The following is a 20,028-nucleotide window of genomic DNA, read 5'->3' on the forward strand; positions in this document are numbered from 1 at the left end:
CACTTGAGAAAAAAAAAAACACATTTCCGACAGTCAACAATGTCACCGAAAACAAACAAAAACAATTGACTACCATCTAGTATAAATATAGATTACATACGGCAGTCTTAAAAGAATTTGGGTCCGTAATACCAGCAATGTGCCTAGGAAGGTGGTTCCAACTGACAGAAGTGTTTGGAACAAAAGAATAAGAGGCGTGTTTAGTATGACGTGACGGAACACCTACTTTGTGAAGATGATCAATGCGACCTGAAACATATGTGGGGGTAGTTAGTAGCCGGCTCTTAAGGCATAAGCGAGAAATTTTTCTGCGTAGTGAAAGCGGTGGCAATGATAATGTTGTTTTCATAACGGTAACACTGGAGTTACGGTGATAGTTGGAAAGTATAAAACGTGACGCGCGGTTTTCCAGTATATTCCAGTTTAGGAATATGCAGCCTCTGTCTGGGACCCTGGCCTTGCATCTCTAGAATCTGAAATCGAATCTGTTCAAAACCGCGCGTCACGTTTTATACTGAATGATTTTTGGAAAGAGCAAAGATAAAACGTTAGTTATGAGGTGTTTCACATTATGAAGTTTGGCAGTAAGTGTATCAGTACTCCTTTACCTCTTTTTTGCCTACGAATTTTGCCTACCGATATTTTTCTCGTTATTATTCTGGGTTGTTTCCTTGCCTTCGTCATCCTCTCCTCCCATTGCGCCCTTCTTTTCTCTTCACCTTATATAGGGTGCTTCATGGTTTTAATAAAATTTAGCTGTGAGTAGCGCCTGTGTCTCATCTTCATTTCTTTAAAGGTTGGATTAAAGACTAGTTGCTAGCCAGCCTCTTTGTGTGTGTTTTTCTGTTAGGAGGTAGTTCCACCTTTGCTCGAATCCAAATAATCCTTTGTAATCTTAACTTGATTAATTTGCCGGATTGCCTGTTTCTGCAGAACTCTGGCTAAAAGTTGCAGAGTAACGCTCCCTGAGGGTTCATTTCTATATTTTCATTTGATTTCATTTTATTACTCTCAAGGCCGGTCAGGCATTAAATCAGTAGCAGAGACAAATTAAAAACAATTAACAAGGAGTTATGACAGCATACTGTCATAATTTGAAATACATATGTTTCAGCTTTCCTTACAGCTGTAGAAAAAATAGTGAATGAAGGCATTGGGAACAGTGTCATCTACACCGATTCTTTGAGTGTACTGATGGCTTTAAATCACAGAAATGCTGCCATGCCTCTAATCGGTGACATAATACATAATGTAAAAATGATCACAACACAAGGACATAACAGTGTTCTGTTGGGTCCCTAGTCACGTAGGCATTGACGGCAATGAAAGAGCAGACAAATGTGCTGCACTTGCCCACAACAAATTGATTCAGAAAGTAAACATACCACATAGTGATTGCTTGAAATTAATAAAACATAAACAGATGAATAAATGGCAGTCCAGATGGAACAACCAAGAAAATAATAAGTTGCGTCTCATAAAGCCTGTACTAGGAGAATGGCAATCGAGCACACATCAACAACGTTTTATGGAAGTGATAGTATGCCGTCTTCGTATTGGACATACACATCTAACACATAACTTTCTGCTAATGAAACATAACAAACCGACCTGTGAAGAATGCGACGAGATACTCACTGTAAACCACATTCTAATTACATGCTCAAAACTTGAGGCACTACGGAGAAAACATTTTACTATATTTTACAATCATACCATCCCATTCCATCCCACCTTGCTTTTAGGAGAAAGAGCACTTGTAAACCTAGCATCTGTTCTCAGTTTCCTAGAAGAAGGAAGCTTTTTAAATAAACTATAGATTAAACATATCCATTTCCTCTTTTGCAACCAGAACATACATTAACCTCGCTCTTGGCGCATGATAGCCTTAGTTGCTTATGCGCCATAAAACCCAACACAACCCAACACAACCCAACTAGTTGCTAGCCAGCCTCTTTGTGTGTGTTTTTCTGTTAGGAGGTAGTTCCACCTTTGCTCGAATCCAAATAATCCTTTGTAATCTTAACTTGATTAATTTGCTGGATTGCCTGTTTCTGCAGAACTCTGGCTAAAAGTTGCAGAGTAACGCTCCCTGAGGGTTCATTTCTATATTTTCATTTGATTTCATTTTATTACTCTCAAGGCCGGTCAGGCATTAAATCAGTAGCAGAGACAAATTAAAAACAATTAACAAGGAGTTATGACAGCATACTGTCATAATTTGAAATACATATGTTTCCCTAGTCCAGAACGATACAATAACTAATTAACCATTTTTGAACTGAGTGAATAGTGATTGAAAGAATGAAACACCGCACATCAGTTTCTTTGCAATGAATATGCTGTGAACTAAGACTGAGTAGCTTATGAGTTAATTTAATGGCTCACAACATGGAGATTTGTGGCTCAAACGCACTGAGATTTGCCAGTAAAGTGGGCTGACAGGCTTGTTCCGCTTCTGCCAGATTGCGACCATATCTAGGTGTTGCAATGGTGGCCAACCACAGTTGCTGCAGCAAGAAGTGACGCATGCTCCGTCGATCTGCTGGATGTCATCTGCCTGCTCTACTTAAGCCAAGTTTAGTGGGAACAATTTGTTCCAGCTTAGTTCTTCTAAACACTCGTTGTTGTCTTTCATGAATGCGTGATGAAAACTGATGCTGAATCCTGGGCCGAACAAGCATTGCTTCATGAACTTAGGGACTAAACTGAAGAAGGACAGGATCTGTTTCACTGCCAATCAGAAGGACAGGACTTGCCTAAAGATAAACTGCTGGATGCAGTTCATGGCATGACAGTGAAACGATTTAGAAGATAGGTCTTGCAGGGTGAATAAGGTATTTTCAATGTTCCAGACGTAATAACTGAATTATCGGCTGAATTTGAGAAAAAGGTGCGGCAAATTGTTCAAGAAGAAATGTCTGTAATTCAGCCGAAATGGACACTGAAGCACACTCATAGAATCGATATGGCTGGACCTGAAAAAACACGACCTAAAATTGTCAAATTTCCACATCATAAAATCGGAAAACGAGTTTTCGGTGCAAAGACCAAACTAAAAGATTCAGATGTTATAGTCAATGAAATATTTCTCAGGCCACTAGGCATGTATGGAAAAAACTTGAATTAACAAAGCAAACTGAGCCCGAAGAATCAATCAGCCTCTGCTACAACAAGCCGATTCTTCAGAAAAGGTTTTAATATCATCACCATCAGCTGCACTATACCCAATTAACCCAGTACTGTGACCCCTGTGAACTTCTTGACTTGATCCGCCCGCCTAATATTCTGCCAACCCTTGCTACTTAACTTCCCTTGGAATCCAAATGGTTTAAATTCACTGACCGAGGAAGTTTTTAGCGTTATAACGAACCTAAAAGCTACAAGTTGCACCGATTTCGATGGCTTCCAAATTAAACCAGTTAAATTTGTTTCGGATCTCTTAGCACCATGCTTAAGCTACATCCTTAACTTGTCGCTCACGTCAGGAATTTTTCTTGCACGAATGAAATATGCAAACGTAACTGTTATTTTCAAAGGAGGCAATAGAAACAAGATGACAAACTATAGGCCAATTTCTATTCTCCCTGTTTTTTCAAAGGCTTTTGAAAAAGTAATGCTCAAGAGAATCGATGGGTTCTTTTCTAAACATGCCTTAATAAATGCCAGTCAGTTTGGATTTCGAAAGGGCAAGTCCGCGGAATCTGCTTTACTCTTGCAAAAGGAAATCATTTTAAATAATTAAAAGTTTGACCCTTGGTATTTTCATCGACTTTACAAAAGCTTTCGACCTTCTTAATCATGAAATACTACTCTGTAAACTTGAAAGCTATGGTGTCCGTGGTCTTTCCCTCCAACTCTTTCGTTCTTATTTAAACATGCGCCAGCAGGTCGTTTCGGCCGATAACCATAAGTCTAGCTGCCTTCTCATTGAATGTGCTGTCCCGCAAGGTAGCCTTCTTGGACCGTTCCTCTTTAATGTATATGCTAACGACCTTCCGAGCATAGCTTATCATACAAGTTGTATTCAGTACGCTGACGACACAAGTTTTTTTCTTAAGGGATCTTCTGCCGAACTAATCAATAGTGCAAATCTGGTTCTTCGTGCTCTCCACAAATGGTTTGGTAATTAACTCTAACAAAACCAAAGCAGTCTTTTCTTGTCCCTTTAGCCTGGATATTACAGTAAACAATACTCTGCATCATCTAGAAAATAACATAATTGAAATTGTAGACAAATTCATATCACTCGGTGTTGTATTCGACTCTCGCATGAGATTGTCTGACCATATAATGTATATTGAAAGCAAGCTCACTAGATCTGTTGGTTTCCTCTCGAGACTGCATAACGAATTTTCCCCAAAGCATAAGCTACTTATTTATCACGCTATAATTCAATCACACATAAACTACTGCCCCTCGTTTGGGGTACAACATCCAAAACAAATCTAAACATCATACTCGGTCTCCAAAAGAAGGCAATGGGTGCATGCTACACTGCCCATACAGAAACATTTTCGAAATATAGGATTCATAGTGTGCATGCCATGTTTGAGTATCGTCTACTTCACTGCCTTAAATTGTCACCTCAATGCTTAACTGACTTCTTGAAGAATATATCTGGACTTAAGCCTTACGAAAAACCCTTTCACACCAGAAGTAAACAAATATGGGTCGTTCCTCGAACGAGGACGTTATACGGTAACCAGAGCCTTCGTTTTATTTTACCATGCATATTAAATCATTATAGCATACACAACCCAACGCCTGCGGAAGTTAACCGAAAGATCTATATTTTTTTTTCTTTTTTTTTTCCCCCGAGAGTCGTTTATTTTTATCATTGTGCTGTACGTGCGGCGTAGCGTAAGATATCGCTTTACGAAGAGGCCTTTTTTCTTTTCTTTTTTTTTGCTGTAGTCGTTTATTCTTGCATGTATGAATTAAAGAAAGCACGCGGTCAGCTGCGATCATGACACCGGCTTTTAGCATTTTTCGCTTCAAACAGCATTTGCAGTTGTTTCGAGCTGCCGCGGTGGCTCGAACGGCAGAGGGAGACGCAGTTCCAACAAGTTGGAAATTTTCTGCTCTGTCGCTGCGGCTCGTCGCTGAGATTAGCTTTATCGCTTGCATGTGAGCGAGCTGGCCTTAACGCTTTTTTTTTTTTTTTTTCCAAATTCTCGAGTGCAAAAGTGAAGGGTGAGTTCATTATGCGAGTGAGTTGATTACGCGACAACTGCGGTATCGTTTTTTCTCATCGTAAGTGCTGTCCCAAGCCGACTTCTGTATATCGAATTATCGATATATTGTCACGTCTCGACAGAACGCCAAGGAGGGTCATAATATAAGACGGTTTGATTAGTGGCCTAGAACGAGTCTTGCGATCAAGCTTCCTCCTTCTTCTTTCAGCTCGCGCTTGTGTTCCCACAGTCGTCATCTTTTGCGTCGTCTCGCCGCCGCTTCGACAATATTTCGCGATCCCCTTCGAGTTCGATATATCCGGGTTCGACTGTACAACGCCGGGAAAGTTTTTACGAGGGAGCTGATTCTTCACGCTGACAAGCTCAGTCCGCACCTTAGTCGTTGGGACATGCGCGATGTTGACGCCGTGCTTGCGGAAAATATGTGCAAGTGCCTCGTTGATTCCGGCTACATATGTAATCCAAATGGTTACTCTTAGAAACCATTCGTGGTCCTCTTTTCGCGCTACATGTCCTGCCCGTGTCCATTTCTTCTTAATTTCAACTAAAATGTCATTGACTTGAGTTATTTCCTTGACCCACTCTGCACACTTCCAATCTCTATAGCTACACTTATCATTTTTCGTTCCACAGCCCTCTGCGTTGTCCTCAACTTCAGTAGAACCCCTCTCATTAACCTCCATATTTTAGTCCCATAGGTGAGTAAAGGTATACTTTCCTCTCGAGCGATAACGGTAGGCTGCTAGTCATAATCTGTGAATACTTGCCAAATGCATTCCAACCCAATCCTGTTCTCCTAGTTAACTTCCTTTTCATGGTCCGAATCTGTAGTTACTCTGCATAACTCAGTAAAAATATAGTAATAAACGCAAGGTCTATATGTGCATGGTCCCCACACACATTGTAGCATTACCACAGATTTCTTACTGCAGTGCAACGTTGCATCGAGACTTCATTTTTCTCGCAGCACCAAGAGATGGTGCAAATGTTCCCACAGAAGCAGCAGCTTACGTACTGAATGACAAAGAGCAGGAAGTCAGCAATGTCCTCGATGTACCACTCCGGGTAGGCAGCAAAGAGCCGGGGCAGGCCATCATCGGGCACACTGAAACAATTCAAGGCCCACATGTTCATAACAAAAGGCACACACATTCCACCTGTCTTTCTACTCGTCTTTCTAGCAGCAATGATATAGAAAACTAACACTCTAGTTTGTTCACCCATTTTTTTTGGCTATGACATGCATCTTGCAGGCTACCAAGCTAGGAAGCAAAATAAATGGGCAAGGGGGTTCAAAACGTTTAACAGAGTTTGCAAGGGGGCGTTTGCACTTGCAGTAGGACATTTGAGCTTCCTTCGTCCAAATGTGGGCACAGTTCTACAAGAAATTCATTCTGTTGCGAAACCACTTTGTGCCTATGAGTGGCCAAAAATATGGCTAGCTGGTTTCATAAAAATAAGAATGTGTCATCTACACGGAAACCTCGACTCCCACATTTCAGCTGCACAGATTCACCCCGACAAGTGCAAGCCTGATCAACATTCTGTGCACTAAGCCCAGTTTGAAGCCAATCAGGCCCCACCAAACACAACGTTAGATGGTCTCTTATGCTAAGTGCCTAATGTTATGATTAGAGGCCAGATATTTAGGCACTAAAAATGGCAGGTAAAATTCCATTTTAGGCACCGAACGGAGACAAACAGGCACTAAGAATTTTACCAAAAGTGCAAATTACATAATATTTCAAAGTCGGCACATAGCATGTGCCTCAAAATAAAATGCATGGATTTGGGAAATTAAAGAAGCGCTGTTCCGCAACACACCATACAATTACCGAGAAACGCTAAGGGGGGGTGATCACTGCCCGTCTTTGGAAATAGTGTTAGAAACTTTGAAACCACATTTGACACTCCTAGAAGAAAACAGAAAAAAAATGCCCATCCAAAGGCATTTACCAGAAGACTATGTATAGCACAAATTGTTCTGTCCTGCTAAAAGAAGTAAGCAATGAAAACCTAAAAGCGCAAATAAAGTCAGTATAAAAATTAAACTTTGCAGTGTGCATCGCTACAGTGCTCCCGAAGTTACGCCTCAAGCTTCGCTGCAAGTTGACGCTGCATCCATCTCCTGGATACGGTTTTGCAGCCCTTCTCTTGGTGCTTGCCACTTGAACGGACCTGAGGCATGAAAATGTTGCCGGACATTGAACATGACGGGTAAAAAAAAAATTTCTCTGAATGAGCCTATGCTCATCTGCCCATGATAGATAAAAACTGTCCATCTAGAAATAAGAATCCCTAGCACCCAAAATCCATCTCCTAATTAATGTAAATGATCAGAATATAACCAGCCCTTACCAGCCTTAATATAACCAGCATTCATTGATTACGAAAAAGCATTTGACTCAGTTGAAACCTCAGCGGTGATGCAGGCATCGGGATGTTTTCGTGATGATGACAGCAGCGCAGCGGACAGTCCGCTTGGCGAGGCAGAGTTCACGATCGTCAGATGCAGACAGTTTGCCGAGACAGGCTAAGTGTAAAACATACGGCAGCGATACTCACGTTGAAAAAGGTGAGCATAAATAAGAAATTGCTGTCAAACTTATTCTCCAGTGCGTAAACTGCGAGGACACATTGTCTTCGTAGAGCTGGCTGCGCGTTTGTGCCGATCGGATCGCGTTCATAGTTCTTAGTTATGCGCTGGCGTCAAACTAATATATTGCGCGTCGCATTGCGGCGCAGCCGCGATGGTGGCTCAGCCCAAGAAAGAAAAAAAAAAATGCGCATGAATAACATACTTTCTATGTGCCAGTTTAAAATGAAAATGCACTGCGGAATATATTGTGCCATTTTCCCTAACTTGGCAAACTTTTGGCATTTCTACCATAATGTTGAAATTAATACCGGTGTCACACGAGAGAGCAAAAACTCTTTCACCTAAGCGGTCTTTTAGCAATTGAAAGACTTGAAAGAAAAGGAGTTACATAGCAGACACACGGCGCTGGCGATCTCTTTTTAGAGTTTCCTACCGAAGATGCTGTCGAAAGCGTGGCGCTAGATCTTGAAACATGGTGGGCAAGGGACAACCAAAGTATGAAGACGCGGCTAACCTGGTCGTCTTTTTTGTGCAGGTTTTACCTGCATGCAATGAGCCGGTTACATTTCAAGAATTTCGCTTCGTCAATCCATCGCCCATCTACAAACTTCATCCCCAAGTGCATCGCTTGATGGCGGACTGGAAGAAATGCCTTGAACTTGGGACATTTTCTTGTTCTACTAAGGCACATCGGAGCAACATCGTCAACACCCGAGCCGACCGGCACCGACCCTCAAGCTCTTTTTATCAGTGGGACCAACCAAAGTATGCAGACACGGCTAGCCTGGGTCGTCGTTTTTGCACAGGTTAGTATAAAATCTAGTAGTCGCAAATTTAAGAGTGATAAAATAGATGGCCGAGATTAAGAAGATTAAGATAGAGAATTTAAGATAGATGGCCGTGAGAACAGAAGTCGACGCAATAACTTGATTGTTTATCGAATCGCTGAATCCACAAACGAAACAGTCTTGACCACATATAAGAAAGGGACCAAACAAAATGCGGCCCGTGATAATGCGCATTTGTAATTTCGACGAGAAAATGCAGCTTCTGAGAAATGCAACGAAACTGAAGGATACCGATTATTCGATGTCGGAGGACTATTCACCCAGAATTAAAAAAAGTAAGGAAGCAGCTATGGTCGACCTTTAAAGACAGCCGCACACCTTATGATAAAGCGTATCTGAAGTACGATAAGCTGGTTCTCAACAAGGTGACGTACGTGTGGGATGAGGTCAAAGACAAAAGCTTAGCGGGCCCGGCACGGATTCAGACATAGCACAAGATAACGAAAACCAGGCTGCACCTCAGAATAATAGAACGAAAACCCAGCGAATGGCAGCAAGCGGAACATCCAACTGACAAGAAAATAACACGTGTCTTCTACGGTTACTTTCTTTAAATTCAATTCAATTTTATTATATCACCGCTGACAGCAATAATTCACAATAAGATAAATTGAACATAGACTATATAGACCAAATCAAAGAGTAAAAAAAGATGCATAAAAAGGCATGACAGTACAGATAAAAATACATACTACACAGAGCTCTTAGAAGAAGGCAGCAGAGCAGTTAAGAACACAAAACAACACAAATATTTGACCAACACATTTCCCGCTTCGAGTTATAGATCAATCCGCTCTCCCCCTACCATCTGATCTGCTGGCCGTCCTGCTTAGCTGAGTCGGTAGAGTGACGGCCCCGGAGTGGCGGTGGTGCTGGGTTCAATCCCCGGACCAGGACGAATTTTTTTTAACTACGAAGTTTCTGAGGAAGCTGTATAGCTTTCCTTTGTAGCCATATGGCTGCGCTTGGGTGGATGACAATGTGTACCGTATTTACTCGCATAATGCTCGCACTCGCGTAATGCTCGCACCCCCAACATTGGGCGTCAAAAATTGGAATTTTTTTTTTTCCTCGCACAATCATCGCACCACCATTACCACCGCGAGAGTCGTCTGCTAGTAGTAACAAGCGTCATCTTTGGAGCCCTACTGAGCCTAGCTGGCCTTGTAGTGTGCACACGCTACCAGGCAGCGATAGCGTGCTTGGGTAGATCATCATCATCGGTTATGCTCGTCTTTTTTTTTTTCCATGATGCTCCCCGGCCGGTCTCGAGGGAGAGCGCGCGCTCTTTCTTACGGCCTTCTCAATCGCCTCGTGAACATTGGGAACTTTTCTCCTTGAGTTACGCTCTCCGCCGCCGCAAGGGGCGCAACCTGCTCACTGTTCACTCCGCATCTGCTTCAGCGGCGGCGGGTGGCTATTGCATGATTTCGCGCTGTCGCTCGCTTGTTTCGTGGTGTGTGCAGCCCCGAAATGAACGAACACGGAAGGTAGATACTCCAGCGGCATGTCAGCGTACTACACACAAGAACCGAGTCTTTATATAAGAACACTGTCGCTCTGCAAGCGTTCTACAAGCATATATAGACATGCATTGCGGCATGGTAGCTACTTTTGTCCATTTTAATCCGAATTTTTCCCAAGCCTGCACATGAATAGCAAACAAAAAAAAAAAACTGATCATATCGAAGCTTCGTCAAGGCTAACATTACAGCAACTCGTCTGCAACAGCAAAACCATCTTTCAGCACTAGATGCGAAACCATCCATACATAGCACCGAAGATGAAAATAATTTCATAAAAATGTAATTTAAGTTGCATAATGCTTGCATGATATAAAGTATTAGTATAACAGTCAAGGTAAAGACTGTAAGGTTGAGTTTTCAATGTTATTATCATTTAAATATTAGCAAATGTGTTGTATAAGGAAGTATAACATGGAGAAAATTGAGCGTGCTGTAAAGAACGGGGGAAGCCTTAAAGCGGTAAAGAAAAAATTGGGCATAGGCAAGAACCAGATGTATGCGATAAGGGACAAGGCGGGCAACGTCATCACTAATATGGAAAAGATAGTCAAAGTAGCCGAGGAGTTCTATACAGATCTCTACTGTAGCCAAAGTAGTCAGGACCGTAATGAGATTGGCGGTAGGGAAAAACAGTCAGACGTTCCACCAGTGACGAAGGACGAGGTCAAGAAAGCACTAGAAACTATGAAAAGGGGGAAATCAGCTGGAGAGGATCAGATAACTACAGATTTGCTGAAGGACGGGGGGGATATCGTGCTAGAAAAACTGGCCACCCTGTATACGCAGTGCCTGGTGTCATCAACGGTACCGGAACCATGGAAGAATGCAAACATTATCCTCATTCACAAGAAAGGGGACTCTAAGGACCTTAAAAATTACAGACCAATCAGCTTACTGTCTGTTACGTATAAGGTATTTACTAAGGTAATCGCTAATAGAATCAGGACAACCTTAGATTGCAATCAAGCAAAGGATCAAGCAGGGTTTCGGAAACGGTACTCTACTATCGATCATATCCATACCATCAATCAGGTGATAGAAAAATGCTCGGAATATAACCAGCCCTTATACATAGCATTCATTGATTACGAAAAAGCATTTGACTCAGTTGAAACCTCTGCAGTGATGCAGGCATTGCGAAATCAGGGGGTAGACGAGTCGTACGTGAAAGTGCTGGAAGATATATATATAGTGGCTGCACAGCAACCATAGTTCTGCATAAAGAAAGTAACAAGATTCCCACAAAGAAAGGTGTTAGGCAAGGAGACAGAATCTCTCCAGTACTATTCACAGCTTGTTTAGAGGAAGTATTCAGAGACTTGGAATGGGAGCAGTTAGGGATAAGGGTAGATGGAGAATACCTCAGTAATCTGCGATTTGCTGATGACATTGCCTTGCTAAGCAACTCGGGGGATGAACTGCAAATAATGATTGATGACCTAGACAGGAAAAGTAGAAAGGTAGGCTTGAAAATCAATATGCAGAAGACTAAGGTAATGTTCAACAGCCTCGGGAAGGAACAGCAGTTTACATTAGGTAGCGAAATACTGGAAGTAGTAGGCGAATATGTATACTTAGGACAGGTAGTAACCGCAGATCCGGACCATGAAAAGGAAATAACAAGAAGAATAAGATTGGGATGGAGCGCATTTGGCAAGCACTCGCAGATTATGACTAGCAGCTTACCGGTATCGCTCAAGAGGAAAGTATACAACAGTTGCATCTTGCCTGTACTCACCTATGGGGCTGAAACGTGGAGGATAACCAAGAGAGTTCTACTTAAGTTGAGGACAACCCAGAGGGCTATGGAACGAAAAATGGTAGGGGTAACATTAAGAGATAGAAAGCGTGCAGAGTGGGTCAGAGAAATAACTCAAGTTACCGACATTCTAGTAGAAATTAAGAAGAAGAAATGGACATGGGCAGGACATGTAGTGCGAAGAGAGGATAACCGATGGTCGCTGAGGGTAACAAACTGGATTCCAAGGGAAGGAAAGCGTAGCAGGGGGCGGCAGAAATTTAGGTGGGCGGATGAGATTAAGAAGTTCACAGGGGTCAAGTGGATGCAGCTAGCACAGAGTTAAGTGGAGAAATATGGGAGAGGCCTTCGCCCTGCAGTGGGTATAATCAGGCTGATGATGAAATGTGTTGTATTTAAACATTATTTTATTTTGCAAATAAATGCTGCTTTAATGAAATTTTACATGATATTATGAAAACAATCACTTGTGCTGAAAGCGGTAAAAAGAGGCTAATAAATGATGCAGCTGGTGATACTAGATTGCAGCGGCTGACAAACGAGTACACTTGCCATATCGAAAGCATCCAAGAAACTTCTAAAGCGTTAAAAGAAGGAAACTTTCACTGGAGAAACATTTCAAGAAATGCTGTTCATCACGAGTCTACTGTACAAGTGGTAGAATACCTCCCGGGGAAAGGTGTCGGCTCCGTCTTAATCAGGATACTCAATAGTGGAATTGAGGCGCTCTTAGGGAAAGTAAGACTGATGTGCGGAGAGAACGACCTGCTAAATGCGAGGGCCGTAACAGCGGCACTTGACCACATTGTCAAGACGGACGTTCATCTTGGAGCAAAATCAAGGTAGTTTTCGTTGATGCCGAATAAATCATTTCTGCTCGGCCACAATCAGTAACCGAGGAAATGATGTAATTGTGGCGGCATCTCCTGTCATCCCATTACTGTCACATATTCCGGTTTAGCTTACGTCGGTGGATACATTGATAAGTTAATCAGTTACCTTGAGTGTGACGCTGCGCTATCTTTTTTGAAACTATCGAAAGAAGCAGCCCCATATGTACACTCTTCTACAAGGACAAGAATTCTAGTGGACTGCATTATCTGAAACCAGAGTTTATTGCCCTATTGGACAATGGTTTTCTTAAAAAACAAATACTTGTGCATTTACCACACACAAGTGCTCTCGAAGTACTTCAAATCCTGATTCAAGCAGCGCAATTGAGAATTCGCCATTGCTGAGCTGCCCTGAAGGAATTAACACCAGCCTATAAGGTCCACTTCTTTGATATCTGAAAAATTTATCAGAATCCTGCTTGTCAATTATGCCAAGAAAGTGACAAACAGGAATTACAGGCCAGCTCCTTATATGAACAAACCGGCCAGGAAGATTGAGACTGAATTTTCTAGTCGCAGGTCACGCTTTGATGAATTGATGAATATAGTACTACAATGTATAACGTTGAAGGACAATTTTTTTATTGTTTGCCGTTCTTTTCAATTAGGCATAACTGTTCATGCCCATTTCCTTGATTAAAATTTGTTGTTATCTATGTATTAAACCGACTACGTATGTTATACATGTACGTGCGTCAGTCACGAGACTGCATATTCTGTCTTTCAACAGACTGATTTGTTTTGAACGAAGCTAGAACAGCTCACTCTACTAGACAACTGCAATTTTAACTATATGCGTAAATTTTGTTCCTTACTCTGAACCTGACCCCCCCATAAATTTTTGCCGGTGCCTTCTTTGGTCTAAACGAAAGCAAAAGCGGTTGACAGAATCTCCAGCCTACAGTTTGCCATGCACTCACGTCAGGTCGCGCTACACCTGCTTACGGCTTTCGAAGGAACACTGCATAGCCTGATAAATTTATTTCTGTACAAAAGTTCGGGGCAAAAAATGTTGAAGTAAGTATACCAGCTTCATTCGACCGTGCTCGGCCGCATTGACAAAGACACGTGCTTGCGTGAGCGGTGTTGACTATATTTTATTCCTCGTACACGATAAATTTTAGACGCTGATTACGGCGTCCTTGTATAAACCATAAGGTGTGAGTTTTCGAACCTGCCGGTTGCAATTGAGGTGGGCGAAGCGAAGAGCGAGCGCTCGTTTCCCTTGCGCGTGAACGGCGGTAGCAGAGGCACAGCAGTGGGGCGGTGGCGACCCTACCGAGGCGTGGCGGGCTGTGGAAACAGACCCCATTGGTGAGGCCATAAGAGAAGAGAAGCGCGCTCTCCCTCGAGACCGGCCGTAGATGCTCGTAGTCGTTGCCATTTTGCGAGGTACTTTAACAATTTTTGCTTTTGGCAACCTTCTATTTTCTAACAAGGGTAAGTTCTTCTTGAAAGTAATGCTAAGAATCCCGATTCACACCTATTTAAATTTGCTTTTAGCGCTCCAAAACATTTGCTCGAAAATTTTCCCCAGGTAATTATTGCCCCCCTAACTTAGCAACAATTTTCTCCAAAAAAAGTGCGAGCATTATGCGAGTAAATACGGTAATTACTCCCTTATTAAAACTCTACTCCACCTTGGGGGATTCCCCTAAATATTTGACCAAAACACAAGGGCAATGCTGCACTCACAACTGTACCATCTGGCTGGCTGTGGAGTAAACTGAAACGTGTAGTATTACAGCAACGCAGTAAATGTTCATGATGCTGATTGTAATCAGAAAATACCACCAACAAAGATCTTTTTACTGCCACTTATATTCAGCAGAAACACTTATACCCCTGTCACACGGACAGTATCCATCCTCATTCAACTCAATGCAGATCGAGGTTGTCACACGGCAACTTTTAAATGCAATCGAGCTCGAGCCTGCTTGACTTCAAGCTGCTTCCTCAAGCGCTCTTGAGATTTCAAGCACACTCGAAAGCGGTCGTCGACACCCTCGTCATCAGCTCTAAAGCGCACACGAGGAAAATTTCTTGATGCTCATTGAAAACGCCCGTGTAGCACGGGATGCTTCAATCCTTCTTGAAAACCTCAATGCAGATCGAGTTGAATGAGGATCGAAAGTGATTGTGTGACAGAAGTATTATTTCTTGGCAGCAACATTTCACTTGAGTGTTTTTACTGCAAAAGAGGCAGCATATAGCGTACTTTACTAGCCTTAGGTGCCCAGAATAGAATAGCTGAATGACAAAAATCTTAGTGACAATAAAATAACTGCAATCATAACAAATGCATTGCTGGGGCTATGTGTGAATAAAGGTTACTTTACACTAATAAAACGTGCAACACTGTTGTTCAGGAAAACGGGGTGCCACAAGGGTGCATTCTAAGCACAACCCTTTTCGTAGTAAAAATGAATTCCATTTGCAGAGAAATCCCAAATTCCGTTATGTTTTCGCTCTATGTAGATGACCTTCGATAGCCTGCACATCCTCAAACATACAAACATGTGAGAGGCAAATACAAATAACAATTAACTACGGAGAAAGCATTTCACTATTTTTTATGATCGTGCCATCCCTTTCCATCCCAAATTACTTTTAGGAGAAAGAGCAATAATAAACTTAACATGTGTTCTTAGTTTTTTAAAAGAAGCAGACGTTCTGAATAAACTGTAAACTTTAACGAACCTTTTTCCCCTTTTCAAATAAGCACAGATTTTAACCTTGCTCTTGGCGCATGATAGCCTGAGTTGCTTATGCGCCAAAAAACCCCAATACAATACAATACAATGTCAAGGAGAATGCTAGACAGATTGAAGACAGTAGCGGAAGCTAAACAATAAGCCCCAAAAAATGACTACGTCATAAACGTGTGATAAGTATACCTTTACACAGCTACTTTTGTTGTTAAAATTTATTTTCCAAGTCTTTTTAACAAATAACCCAAAAAATTCATCTTCTGTTCAAACTGACATTTTAATAGAAAAGGCTTGCACAAAATTCACACAATATTGAAAGAGAGTGCGGAATGTGTATAAAATGAAAATATTTTGGAACACTACAGAAGCTCTTTGATGGAGATAAAGACACTTGAAAGCTTGTACACCTTCTCCCCCTTCGAGATACAGTCAAACCCGGTTATATCGAACCCGGATATATCGAATTTTGGTTATATCGAACTCACGGAATATCCCCTTGAAAGTCCCATGCAAAAGTATAGGAAAGCCGCGTCATATATCGAACTCAATTTCGCCGGTCGTTCGATATATCGAACTCCGCACCACGCACTGAAAGTGTGCCTTCCCCAAAGACGATCGCATCACCCTTGGCCGTTTGCCGCGTGACGTTTTCAAGCCACGAGCGGAAGGAATGAGAGGGGACAGTTCTGGACAGCGCCACGCCCATTCTCCAAAGGCGCGCGCATCTGCAGTTATCGTTTCCCGCGCGCCAACACATGACGTTTGCAAGCCATGTGCGTGGGTGTGCCCATTCTTTTGCCGGAGCTCTCTCCTTCAGCACGCGCTATGCATGCTTTCTCCGGCCGTGTGTTGCGAACCCTCTGCGCGCGGCGGCTGACGTGGCTATGGCGCCTGCAGACGTTAAGAAGCGGCAGCTTTCTGTTTCTTTTTTTTTTTTTTGCGAGAGTCTTCTTTCTTATCGTTTTGCTGTACGCGCGACGTAGCGTAAGATATGGCGGCTGCGGACGTTAAGAAGCGGCAGGCTTTTTTTTTTTCTTTGGCAGGAGCCGTTTATCTTTGCATGTATGAATCAACGGAAGCACGCCGTCAGCTGCTGTGATCATGACGCCCGCCCCAAGCGTTTCCCCTACCGCCTGTTTTTCCCTACCGCCAATTTCATTATTGTCGTGACTTCGTTGGCTGCTGTAGAGATCAGTATAGAACTCCTCGGCTTCTTTGACTATCTTGTCCATATTCGTGATGACGTTGCCCGCCTTGTCCCTTAGCGCATACATCTGATTTTTGCCTATGTCCAATTTCTTCTTCACCGCTTTAAGGCTTCCCCCGTTCTTTACAGCAATTTTCTCCGTTATACTTTCTTATATCGGCCACTTTGCACTTATTGATTAGCTTTGATAGCTCTGCTTTCATACTCTGGTGTTTCTTAATCAAATCTTTCTTCTCCTTAGACAGCTTACCGGCATGCTCTCTCTAACTATCCTACCGCCTACTTCTACAGCGCACTCAGTAATGATATCTCTGAAATTATTGTTCATTGCTTCTAGGGTAATGTCGCTATCCTCGGTTAGAGCTGAATATTCATCTATTCTGTAGCGAGATCCTGAACTCTTCTGCCCTCCCCCTCACCACTAATTCGTTGATAGATTTATTTCTTACTAACTGTGGCGTTCCTTCTTCTGATTTAGACTAATTCGGGACCTCACCATCCTGTAGTCACTGCATCGCACTTTCCCGATTACCTCTACATCCTGCATAATGGCGGGGGTTGTATGAAGTCAATTTCATTTTTATTCTCCCCATTAGGACTTTTCCGTTTATTTCCGGTTCTTCCGATTGTTGAAGAAGGTATTCGTGATTCTTAACCTATTACGCTCTACAAACTCAACTAGTAACTCCCCTCTGCTATTCAAGGCAGTCACCTACTGCCTTGTCTCCTGCCTGCGTTTTCCCTACCTTGGCATTGAAGTCGCCCATTAGTACTGTATACTACGTCTTTACTTGTTGCATTGCTAATTCTAGATCTTCGTAGAAGCTTTCAACTACCTGGTCATCATAACTACATGTAGGTGCATAGGCCTCTACAACCTTCAGTTTATACCGCTTATTAAGCCTAATGACAATGCCTCCCACCCTCTCATTAATAGTATAGAATTCATCTATATTGCCTGCTATATACTTATTGACAAGGAAGCCTACTGCTAGTTCTCGCCTCTCCGGTAAACCTCGATAACACAGTACATGCCCATCCTTCAGTGCAGTATATGCCTCAATTGGCCTCCTAACCTCGCTAAGCCCTATGACATCCTATTTTATGGCTTCTAGTTCCTCTAACAGCACTGCTAAACTAGCTTCACTAGCTAGGGTTCTAGCATTAAACGTTGCCAGGGTCATTTTCCAATGGCGGCCTGTCCAGCGGAGCCAGGCTTTCTTAGCACCCCCTGCTGCGTCACAGGTCTGACCGCCGCCGTGGTCAGTTGTTCCGCAGCCGTTGGTGACTGAGGGCCGGGGTTTATACTACTAATCATGGGAGGTTGCAGCCAATTACTGCACCAGGGTGGCCAACTCCTGTTCTGGTGAGGGAGTGCGTTGCCGGAGGTGTTCACCGGCATCAGGTCGCACCACAAACCTGTTTATGCAATTCCATCGACACGTGGAATTTCTTTTTTTTTTTTTTTTTTATCCGGTAGAGAATTGTGCGGCACCAGGATTCGAACCTAGGGCCTCTTGCATGTGAGGCGGATGTTCTACCGCTACGTTACCGCTGCAACATAAGAGAGTGAACAACTTTTTACACATCATGCGTCATGGGAACGCTCCGATAATGTGCAAGAGCCAGCAGCTGGTGATGGAGTGCTATTGGAGGACGAAGAAGAGCTCGGCAACAGCTACGTGCAGCGGCTGCATACGCTACGACACCGTAATGCTACAGCATTCAGATTTGTTGGAGATCGAAACGAAAGCGCAAGAACGACTATGGACCCTTGATTCAACGGCGGCAACGAAGCAGAAATTAGATTTTGTCAGCAACTGTGACAACTGCCGACTTGAAAAAAAAACCGGCAGCGGTATGGATGATACTGCATTCACTGTGGTGAATTTGGAATGTTTCAACGAGCTGTTGAGTGTCTTCAAATGCAAGGTGTGCGGTAGAAATGTGAAAGTTTTTAAAGGAGACCGTGAATACAGTCTAGCCGTAAAACTCGCTCTCTCGTGCACGAACTGTGGTGATATTTCATCGGCATGGAGTTTGCCGCGCGCTCAAGGTAACCAAAAAATAAATCCATTCCCTGTCAATGTTCTTGCTACATGGGCAATGCAAAGCATGGGAAATCGTCAGATTGCACTGACCAAAGTGTTTGCAGTTATGAAAAGCTCACATAGGGGACTTCGTTACATGAAGAACAAGTTGACAACATGCGCGGCCGAGAAAGTGTTGATGGGCAGTGCCCGTTCAGTTCGTGAGAAGAGTTGCATTTGGATAGCCCTGGATGTCTCCTTCGAAGGTTCATGAATGACCAGGGGCCATTAGTCGCACATTGGCGTGGGCACAGTGATTGAACCGGCTCGCACTAGACTATGTTGTGTTCAGTAATTTCTGTGCCGGTCCTGCAGAAGGCGACCCATTGTATCAAGCGTGGAAGAGCAGCTACAAGTGTCAGAAGAATAGAAACAAAAAATTTCACGAGATCAGCTGCACTTGTCTTATTTCACAACTATGTTATTTCACAACTATGGGTACACAACTATGTTGTGTGATGGAGATAGTTTCTGGCCTTGCAGGATGTGTATGGCTTCATAAAGGTACACAAAGAAGACTGCACAGCCCTCCGCAATGTGATTGCAAAACACAAAGGCGAGGGAAAGCTCACAGGCGACCTTGTGAATAAGTTGACTACAGCTGGGCTCTGAAAACGCATGATGTCCAAGCAATCCAGTGATGGCCATGTTCCATCACATCACATGCCTGTGCCCAAACTGTTGTATGTGAGGCACTGCTGCCTATCTACCAGCGCTTGGCAGAAAAAAAGCTGCTAGAGTGTTGCCAACGTGGCAAAACCCAAAACAGCAACAAGAATTCGCACTCACTAATATGGTCACTGGCACCAAAGGAGCATCATTTGAAGCTGCGCTTGCAGAGGCAGTTGTCAGATTCAATGCAGGCAATCTTCAAGCATCCAAAGCTAGACACTAACAGGAAGAGGATGGCTGAGAAGGATAGGCGACCAACTGCCAAGTCAGTGTGCACGTCTGCTGCAAGTGTGCATCAGGCACTGAAGAAGCGGCATTCCATCCACAGTCAGACTACATGCCTGGCGCTTATTAGCGCTCAAAGAATGCAAACATGTAAATATTATCTCCAGCATTTAATAAATTTTGGCCCATTTGGGTTTTTCTCATTTTTCTCAAATTGCAAATTTTGGACAACCGGATGGTATGATACGTCATTATCTCTGCACCTAGAGCAGATGCAGGTGTATTAGTTAGAATTGCAAT

General features: G+C 43.0%; 1 protein-coding gene across 1 annotated transcript in view; it reads right to left on the minus strand.

The window, feature by feature from the left end:
* Positions 1-6,107: 6,107 nt before the first annotated feature.
* The window catches only part of LOC146177904 (ubiquitin conjugation factor E4 B-like), a 123,560-nt gene continuing 109,639 nt past the window's right edge, over positions 6,108-20,028 (minus strand). Inside the window, exon 11 of the mRNA XM_084581656.1 lies at positions 6,108-6,303. Coding sequence (XP_084437782.1) covers positions 6,108-6,303 — 196 coding nt within the window. The remainder of the gene's footprint in view (positions 6,304-20,028) is intronic.

The sequence above is a fragment of the Amblyomma maculatum genome, chromosome 10 (assembly GCF_055883805.1).
Source record: "Amblyomma maculatum isolate TAMU_Amacu chromosome 10, ASM5588380v1, whole genome shotgun sequence".
NCBI lineage: Eukaryota > Metazoa > Arthropoda > Arachnida > Ixodida > Ixodidae > Amblyomma > Amblyomma maculatum.